This window comes from Cupressus sempervirens, chromosome 1 (assembly GCF_028749045.1).
Source record: "Cupressus sempervirens isolate cs-2001-9-10 chromosome 1, ASM2874904v1, whole genome shotgun sequence".
NCBI classification, from domain to species: domain Eukaryota; kingdom Viridiplantae; phylum Streptophyta; class Pinopsida; order Cupressales; family Cupressaceae; genus Cupressus; species Cupressus sempervirens.
In genome coordinates this window covers 308,350,424-308,360,762 of record NC_143118.1, presented here as the reverse complement: position 1 = coordinate 308,360,762, position 10,339 = coordinate 308,350,424, and the positions used below count along the sequence as shown (strand labels likewise).

At 36.6% G+C, this 10,339-nt stretch overlaps 1 protein-coding gene across 1 annotated transcript; it reads right to left on the bottom strand.

Moving 5' to 3' along the window:
* Positions 1–7,662: 7,662 nt before the first annotated feature.
* Positions 7,663–9,675, bottom strand: LOC149577333 (uncharacterized). The gene is made up of 4 exons (XM_089831056.1): positions 9,388–9,675; positions 9,249–9,287; positions 8,669–9,165; positions 7,663–8,537 (listed from the first exon to the last, which is right to left on the bottom strand). Exons 1-4 carry the CDS (start codon positions 9,545–9,547, stop codon positions 7,665–7,667), a joined length of 1,569 nt encoding a protein of 522 aa, XP_089687182.1. The 5' UTR covers positions 9,548–9,675; the 3' UTR covers positions 7,663–7,664.
* Between the last annotated feature and the right edge of the window lie 664 nt (positions 9,676–10,339).

Genomic DNA, 10,339 nt, shown 5'->3' with positions numbered 1-10,339 from the left:
CCTAGGGTAGGTTATCTATGTGCAGTGTCGAGAAGTGGCTTGCAATGGGGGACGAGGGACCTAAGATACTCTAGGGATGACTCATTGTAAGTTGTTTTTTAATAAGTGATAACATTACACTAAATATTAATTTAAATGAACCTAATAAGATAATTGTATGTTCTCACCTATGTCTCGAGTGCTAGTACATACTAGGATGGGGTTGGGAGAATGCTTGGTTATGACCTTGCATTCCATAGTATGCCTCGTCGGTATGAGAGGATACTTGTGGCTACAGGATCACTGGGGACCTGGGATTCCTAAGGGATTGCTCGTGTAGCTTCCAACATGATTTGTGTGATAACACTTTCCTGCTTGCAGAGTAGCTTTCCTATGTGTCTTTGTGTGCCTCTGGGTCTAGATGTCGATCTATGTGTTGGAACCTTTGAGTTAGTATACTTTTAGGATTTATTGGACTTAGAAAGTATTTGTGTTATGTGATTTGATATCCTATTTGGGACTTAAGATTATCTCCTAAATGCGGTGGGAGTGGACCATTTAGGTTCCACGCGGTCGGGTGGTAGTGTCTTTTCACTCTTACAATTTGAGATCCGTCCATAGTCACCATGGCTGGAGCATCTTGGTATGCTTTTTTATCATGTTTAGATGATGTTGTTTACTTATGCTTTATTCTAGTATGTTAGATTTCTTTATGCATATGTTGTAGCATGTTTAGTTGTGACATCCCTATTATGATAGTATTGATGATCTCTTTGGTGGCTTGGGATGTTATACGTAGGAGATGGCTAAGGCCCACGATGGTCTAATGATGCTATTGACAATTGGGAGGAACTGTGCACTTACTTAGTTAGATGTGTTTTATGTTGTTATCTATTTATGATGGATAGATGTATCATGTATGCCATTAGTTTTCATTTATTGTATTGTATTTGCATCATGGATCGATAGAGGATTATGTATTTCTATTCTTACATATGTATATTCTTTTAGCCTTTCATACCCTATGACATGTACAGTCAATGATTGTGCAATCCGAATTTAATTTGCCAAGAGGCATTCAGAACAAATGTATATTATGGACATTGGACGTTTCATTATTCTTTCATGTGGATATGGTAGTTGTTAGACTTAGAATTAATTAAATTTAAATGTGACTCAACATCTTGGGATCCTTAAGGAATGTAACCTGTTATGTATGTTTATAGCTGATTGTATGTTATTGCTTCTGCTACTATGTGCTCGATGTGTATGATTATCTTTCTTGTTTAAAAAGAAATGTTTGGCAAACTTAGTAAAACTGTAGGTAATTTCTTTTGGATCCCTTGACACGACATTACAACAACTCAATATCTTCATCTACATATGCAACTGGTGCATTTTAAATTTTTTTTATTTGTTCTCCCTTGATATTGGGAACAATCATAATCTATATGCACTCTGCATTAAAAATGCATTCCACAAAACCTCCTTTCTAGGTCTTCCCCTTTGATTATGAATGCTACTAGAGTGGTGATTCTTATTTTGAGCTTCATTTCTGGATTTATGAGACCATCCACTAGGCTTTCCACCATGACCTCTTCCACTCTGCTTACATTAAACATCATTTTCAGTTTTTATTCTACCTTCAAAGAAAATTGATAAGATTCTTCCATGGTAGACATTCTTACAATTATCAACCATTCTTGAATATTTGACCTGAACCCATTTATGTACAACCTTTTCCTTGTTAGCTTCAGAATGACCCTTTCTGGTAAGGGCTCAAAAGAACTTTGGGAATGAACTATCTCTTTAATTTCCACCATCTTATCTTGTCTTGATATCTTCTCCTTCTATCTTATTTCTCTCCAACTGAACCTCTTTCCACCAAACCATACCATGACCTTTCATCTTGACCTTTGTAAAAAATTGACCATTTCAACATCTTCTACTTCTTCATACTCAAAGTAATCCTCCATATCATTGATCCAATTAATCAACTCTTCAAGACAAAGATTTCCAAAAAATGTAGAAACTTCATTTTTTTGGTCTCTTTCAAATATAAGCATCGACCCTCACAAACCTGGCTTCATTAGGATCTCTAGCCACTTCTTTCTCTGCTTCAAACTATCCTCCTTCAAACTTCGCCCCCACTTCTATCTCTTGCCCTAATATGGTGAACTGCAAGGTGTGAGATGTCCTAGCCCCCTACAAATAACCACACAGTAGAATATAAAAAATAACACAAAGATTAAAATCCAAAAACAAGCTAATTCTCATAATAGAATCACAAGATTTACATTCAACATGCCTAGTTTTAAAGACTTACGGGTTACGACCAAGTTCAAAATAATTACAATAATATTTATGCAAGACCTTGCAAGATCCAACCACTAGCTAGCTCAGACCCAGAATCTAGTATAAACTCCAAGAAGATTCTAAACTTGTGCTCGCATGCCACCAAGCAACCTTCTTGTTTTCCAAGCCCACACTTAGCTACTATCTCTGCCAAACTTCACTCCTCTCAGCTACTACATCTTCCCCATGTTGGATTCTCTACTATAGACATCACAAGACCCTCTACTTATACTCAACTAAGCCACAAGTTGACCTATCATAATAGACATTAAATAACCCCTTACATTAAATACACCCTCAAACCCCAAGTCAGCTTGGCAACAAACATTAAATAGAATAATTAAATACTTAGGAAAAGCCCCAAGTCTACAATGCATAAGTAACTCGAAAGACCACATAAGACTACACACACTTAGACATAGGTCCACGTACCATCCAATGATCCAACCAAGAGTTCAAACGCCAACTCCCTTGGAACAAAGCTCATGAAAATAATCTCCAAACTATGCCAGTAAAACAAGAACACATTACTTGTAGCCACCAAGAAGGTTCTAACTCTAAGACGATTACTCCAAAATTCATGCGCACTTAGGACAAGGATGCCCAATATGTCTCGAACATACCCCCAACTGCACAAACCATAAATCTACAAATACAAGCTCAATACCTGTTGAGAACATCTTTCTTCGCACATGGGCACATGGGTTGTCGTATGTAGGAGCATCCTAGGGTAATCTGCAATCTTGTATGCAGGAGTATCGAGCTCAAATTTTTGGAGTAATTCAAGGTTCAACACATAAACCTTAAACTGGTTCTTTGCATTCATGTCCTCTACATTATCAACTTGCATACTCTTGCCTTTAATCCACTTTTGCATCTCTTTTCCTGCAACAATCATCTTTACATCTATCCTCAGTGTGCAATGGGTATGTTTTCCATGTTGATCTCTAACCCTTTGAGAAATCTTCAACTCAACTTGACTACCAAAAATCAAGTTCCTCCTACCATGTTTTGCATTCTACAAAGGAATCAAGTAATACTTCCTGCAATCCTTCTCAATAATAAACACATTCTTTACACAATCATGCATAGCTCTATATTCATACTATCAAGGTCTACCAAGTAATATGTCACAACTACTCATGCCCACAATATCACACAAAACTTGATCAACATATTATCCAATCTAAAAACTAACAAGATCTTGCCCCTTTACTTCTAAAGCATGTTCATCTTGCAACCAACTGATCCTATAAGAACAAGGATGTCTCACTCTCTCCAAATCAAGTTTTTGAACCATCCCTTCAACAACCATGTTATCAGCACTACCATCGTTCACAATTACATTCCAACATTGACCTTTAGACTTACAATGCATTTTGAACAAATTCCTCCTTTGACAAGGTTCCAATGTCTTCTTACCAAGAAATACTCCTTGAATCTGCAAATTATCCTCCAACTCAGGCTCATTTGCTCAATCCACATTCTTAGTCACCACATCAATTCTTATATCATTGACCTTCTTATTGGGCTATTCAAAAGATCTATGTCCTCTTTCACCACATTTGTAGCAACCTTAAATGTAGCTATGCCTATTCTTTTCCTTTGTTCAACAAGTTAAGTGGGAAAAGGATATCATAACTATTGATTCTAGAGGTCAAAGTTGGTAAAAGGAGATCTCTAAGGCCTAGATAGAACTTGAAGAGAGGAAATCCCAAGGCTAGGAAAGATTGCCTTGCTAGCTTAGACTCTACTGGTAATGGGAAGAATAACAAACCCACTAAAAGATAGAAAAGTAAAGGTAACATAAAGAAATGTATTAAGGACATGGAAGAGGACTCTTCTAGTAAGTGTCCTCTAAAGTGGGGTGATTTCAGTACTATGGATAGCCATTTGAGCCCCATACCCTCCCATGTTTCTAACGGTCTTAAAAATGAGACCCACATCCTAGAGAATACAAATGTTGGGGTAGAAATGGTGACACTGATACTATCACATCCCCATGTCAACAACAACATAAGGATGAGCGCAATTTCAAAGATGATTGGAATGACCCTTAGATGACTCTGGGAATCAATGTTTAGGATTGTATTGAGGAGTCTTCTGTGCTTGATGACAACATTAATAAACTCATGAGGAGACATGATAACTTGGATCATAGATTTGATGTGGTGCTAAACTTTATTGTCAAGGCCATGCACTTGATAGACACAACTCTTCATCTCCTTCATTCTGCGAAAGATGGGTTTGTTGCCTTTGTTGGCGTGGATACTACAAGTTCATTGTACCAATTTTTGGCAGATGGTTGGCTTCGTGTGTTGCTGAAAAGGCCCAATAAAGATAAGAAAGAGAGTTATCTCTCTATGTTTATTTTTTACTTTTTTGATGTGTTTTGTTACTTGCACACTACCCTAGAGGTCTCTTTCTCTGATCTTTAGTTTGACTTAGTTTAGTTTTATTATTTGGACTTGGTATATGTTTGATTTTAGGATATTACATTACATGTTGACTGTAATAGTTTTAGAAACTAGAATACATTGGTGTGGGGTTTTGTAGTATCTAGAAAGTGGGTTGTATGATAATGTGTTTCTAGTGAATTTTTGTTGTGTTTTAGGTTTTTGTTTCTAGGCCAATCCCCATTTTTAGTTACTTCTTAATATTAAAACAAATCTAACCACATATTACTTAAGTTTTGTATTGAATGACTACATGTACAACATCAATACATTTAAACTTGCAAAAATTATAACCTTTACCCAACCCTCTCAATGCTTCAATTTCTCATCCTTTTATTTGGTAATTCAATCTAGTATCATTTATATAAATCAATTTCAAGAGGTATACCCTTCAAAAAGAACAAGATTACATATCTATATTAGCAATCCTTAATAGAATTAAGTATATCATCTAGTTGAACATATTATAGGGTTTAACTTTTTTTTATTGAATACTCCATATTTTTGTCTTTTTCATCTTGTCTTTTCTCCTCTTACTTAACTAGTTTATTTGTGTTATCCTTCCTTTCCTTATATGATCCACTCTTATGTTCTTTGTGTTGTTTCTACTAGTTATAAAATAGTTTTTGTTAGGCCCCTAAACTAGTGAAAATTCCAACTTTACAGGTAGATTCTCTAGTTGTCCTTTAGGTCTTAGCTTTTAATCGCATTGTATTTTCATCATCTTACAAGAAGGAATCACTCTCCTTGGACCATGGTCAGGGTAAAAGAAATCATCTAAAAAATGCTTCAACCAAGGTTTAATATGTGTCATTCCTATGTGATGTTGTATTTCTACATTTGGTCATCTCTAAATAGCTAGGGCCTTTTTCTCCTTTGACTACCTACTCATTTGGTTTTAACTTTTTAATATGTATATAATAAACCATTCTCAAATTATCTTGTTTTTTTTATTGTATTGCATGTCTTAATTTTTTTTTAAAATGATATCCTACCAATAGGTACTATTTGAGATTTTTCCTCTTCGATGTATATTGAAATTTCATAAGAATCTGATTATGAATTTACTTCAAATACTTCTCATTCTTCTTCATAGACTTTGATGCACCTTTAATTTTATTGATTCATTGTGTAGTTTAATTGATTGAGACTTCATTCCTATTCTTTAGAACAATCACTATCACTCATGTTCGAAGAATATGTTTGAGGAGTTAACTTTCCTCTTTGATGGTAGCCAAATTGCACTCATATTTTGAAATCATATTCATATTTGAAGCTTTTTCAATGTTATTTTTTGTATATTTCTAGAATTTGACCTACAATTTTGAATGAGAATATAGATGATTCAACTATGGGATGATTATCATTTGTAAGTAAGAAGGTACATGAAAAAACTAGCGAGACTGTCACTATTTATCATGCTTTAATCTTTCAATTCATGTCTCAAATGAGAAGTAATCATGTATGTGTGCCTTATCTTACCTTTTCCTAAGTAGAAACAAGTTATTTGTAAGAATCCTTTCATACTTTTTCTTCAAACACCTTTGTCAGAAGAGATTATTCATTATGATGGTCTACATAGTCTCTTTACGCCCCTATTATGTAGGAGACAACAATTCTATCTTCATAATGAAAGGAGTTTATGGGGGCATTCATGAGACATCCATACACCACTTATTCAATCACTATTAAATATGACCTACATTTGGATACACTCTCTTTTTGGGTGGGGTTATTCTCCAACTAGTTTTTCTCCTCTCTTTTTCTTATTTTTTATTGTATGTGTGAGAGATCATTTGTACATGGGTAACTAACACTGCCTTGTTGTTTAGATCAACCTTTATATCTTGCATTTTTTCATAATGATTCCATATCCCCATGTTTGCACATAAGAAGGGGTGTTAGAGTGAGTGTTGCTAGTAAATATTCAAAGTAGATTGTACCTTGTAATTGCCTAGTAAGGGGACATATTCACATGTTAACTTAGGTCCTAGGCAACATTATATTAGTTATAATAGGACCATGCTTACCTATTTTACTTCTAGACGCATCACCATTTAATATTCACATTAGGCATTTATTTTTTTCCATAGTGGATTTTGTCATACTATCCCATATCTCATATCTCAATCTTCAACAAAGCTCATTATCTTTCATATTCTTTTATGAAAGAGATCTTTGTTTTTGTTGGTGATATTGAGCTCGAACATTATTAAAATGTGGTCTTACAATGTCCTTCAACATTCTTCATGTCTTTAACCTTCTACAACTATATCTAAGAATGCTAGAAATATGTTAACAGTGATAATACAAATATTATAACAATAGTTCTTTTCAAACATTCCAGATAATACTCAATCATTAATCATCCTTAACCATTAAGATAAAAGAGAGTGCAAACAAATGTACAAATAAAATATTAATTCAGATATTACGTAAACACTTTGTTTTTTAAGTTTTAGATAGCAGCCAAAAGAAGGGGGTGACCCCGGAGTACAAAAAGGCCTAACTGATACTAGTTTTATACATAAACACTTTGTTACATGATCTACGAAATAACATTCCTTCCTGACTATCAAGTTTTATACATAAACACTTTGTTATATGATCTATGAAATAAACATTCCTTCCTGACTATCAAGTTTTATACATGAACACTTTGTTACATGATCTAGGAAATAAGCGTTCCTTCTCGACTATCAAGTTTTATACATAAACACTTTGTTACATGATCTACGAAATAAACGTTCCTTCCTGTATCAAAATCCATACATTAGCTTCACTAAGTCGTGACCTCAGGGCAGAGGTTAACTAGAGCTGGAATTTACAAGCCACCTAAAAGGGAGTGGAAAAAAATGTGAACAAGGAAGTTCGCTAAACCGGTAAAGGAGACGAGGAGCCATCCTCACGACCTAGCCCACTGAACTTGGCATGACCAGTGATCAAATCACGGGAAACTTCATCGCCTGAACGGAATATCTCCAGAAGCCCAAACCGTTCTAAAATGCACCACACCTTTTCAACAATGTCATCGAAGAAACAAGACACACCGCACAGCCGGTGGAATCTCGCCCTCGTCACTACAAAATGTACCGACTGACGGATAAATGCGAGAATGCCACACAAATTAATGAAATCGAGACTTCCCAAAACCACCCAAGAGAGGGTATCAACTTCAAGCGCCAGCATCGCGTACACTGCAGCAATAAAACCGTAAGCGGTGAAGCCAAAGCTCCCGCAAACCACTAAACTGTTGACGGTCATGAACAGCATTTTGTCCCCCGTGGTGAGCTCCGAGCTCATCTCCCACATTATGCAAACAAAGAGGGAGAGAAAGAAGGCTGCGCAGTCAAAAATGAGGAAGAGCTTAAATGAAATGTAGGATATAAGAATGGGGCTCCCCCGTTCCTCTTTTGCATCAGACTCCGAGTCAAAACCGCCAGGGACGGTGAAAGCAGCAGCACATGTCATGGCGGCCAACAGCGTTGCCACAACTAGTTCTGCATTGCGTCTCTCTTCGTAGGCTTTGTTTACCATTGACCTCGAGTTCATGAATTTTTGATGGCTCACCTGTGGCGCGCAGTACATGAATGGCTTTGGCCTCCCTCTATAATTTGCCAACTTTCTTATCATCCTAAAAGGTTCGTGGTACTCGGTGACTTCTCTTGCAATTTCAAATGGTGTCTTGTCCTCACTGTTCAGCGCATGCTTGTCCACCTCACCTACCTTCAGCAACAAATTCACCATCTACACACCCAAAAAATGAAAAAGGAAAGAAAGAGTGGGAATTAGTTGCCTAAGTATTTCAAAAGGAATTAGTTTCAATAGAAATCCAGAACACAGAGAATAGTGAGATTAAACCCCTAAAATAATCTTACGTGCTCAAATTTGTTTCTTGCTGCAATGTGTAAAGGTGTGTCTCCCGCTTCAACTGGCTTTTCACTCTGAGTATCTATATCTTCATCATCATTAGTCCACTTTGTGGTTCCTTTTTCGACAGCCAGGTTATTGCTTCTTTCACCAGATGCTTCTGTGACACATTCATCTCCACCTTGATTTGGCTGGTAAGGCTGATTGATGAGTTTGGACAAGTCTATTTTTTTCTCAATTAAAAACTGAACAATTTTGACTTGGTTGAGCTTCACAACATAATGGAGGGCGTTTTGGGTGTGGGTTATTAATAACTCCACAGCATCTTTGAACCCCAAACTTACTGCCAGTTTTAATGGAGTTTCTCCTTCTTTATTCGTACAATCACACAAATTGGCATCCATGTCGACCAACTGTTTCGCCAGATCCACGCGATTCTTCCTCACAGCTAAATGCAAAGCCGTCTCGCCTTTGTAGTCCTTCATTGTTATTATTTTGATTAAATCTGCATGAGTCACACAGTTAAACAAGGCAAACAAGCAAAACATAACCTTTTAATCTAGAAAAATATTCTAAGAAGAAGATGACCTTGGACTGGTATCTTTGCTGCTAGCTCTCGTAACAAATCTGCAGTTCATAAATCGACTATAAGTTGAGCCGAAACGGTAGGTTTAGAATAGCTTCTGATCAGAAAAACAAAAATGAATGAAGAGAAAACCAAAAAAACCTGAGTCTCCTGCAATAACTGCGCCATGGAAACATGTTCTTCCCTCCCACGGCAATAACAAGCTTGGTGCATCCGCAAGTTTTAGCAAGTCTTTCGCAGTTCTTGTATGGCCATTTTGACAAGCCACAAAGAAGCTCATTTCACCAGATTTATTCTCCATATTGAGGAAAACTTTTCCTCCGCTTAAGCCCGTTTCTTACTCTCGCAAGAAAATACAGCTGTCTGTCATAAACTCTATCTTTGCGTCTCCGTTCTAAGAGGTGCTTTCATTTCCAACATTAAGAGCGACAGCATTTATTATGCCTTGTAATTGCCAGCTGAAGAACTGGAAAGTACACCTCAAAATACCATGTCCACACAGGAGTCAAATGTCTGAAACCATTTTTCTTGTTCACATTTGCAGTAAAATGTGGTCCATGCAAATAGCTGTAGCCCAGTTGTCATTTTCTATCAAATCCATAGACCAGTTTAAAAGTCCCAGCCTCCGGTCAACTGAAATTAGAATAAGCGTCCTAGGGTTAATCTGCAACCCTATGTCACGATGAACATCTCTCAAAATAAATTCAGATTGATAGGGCTGATGTTATATACGGCATTGCAAAGTCCAATTATTTCCTTTTATTATTTTGTCTAAGTACATATTTGCACACATATGTAGATGTAGAGTTGCATATGTGCGCAAGACCACATAGTCTATCTTGTGCATATGGGGGTTAATATGCAATGTGTCAATAGCTTGCACAATTGTGCACTTACAGGGATGCATAAGTGTGATCTCTGTGCAGATCTGCATGCACTTTATTTTTTTTTTGTTAAGTTCACCATCATATTTCTCACAACATGCCCATTATGTCTCAAACATACCCCCAATTGTGTGAACCATAACTTTGCAAATCTGAGCTTGATGCTCCTGCATATAGGATTGCAGACTACCCTAGCATGCTTCTACGTG

What these genes read in the sequence shown, in the direction of transcription:
- LOC149577333 (XM_089831056.1), bottom strand. Translation starts at nt 9,547, where the DNA reads ATGGAGAATAAATCTGGTGAAATGAGCTTCTTTGTGGCTTGTCAAAAT. An exon ending in AGTTATTGCAGGAGACTCAG is followed by an intron (nt 9,288 to 9,387) that starts GTTTTTTTGGTT and finishes TATGAACTGCAG; the next exon opens with ATTTGTTACGAGAGCTAGCA. An exon ending in AGCAAAGATACCAGTCCAAG is followed by an intron (nt 9,166 to 9,248) that starts GTCATCTTCTTC and finishes TGACTCATGCAG; the next exon opens with ATTTAATCAAAATAATAACA.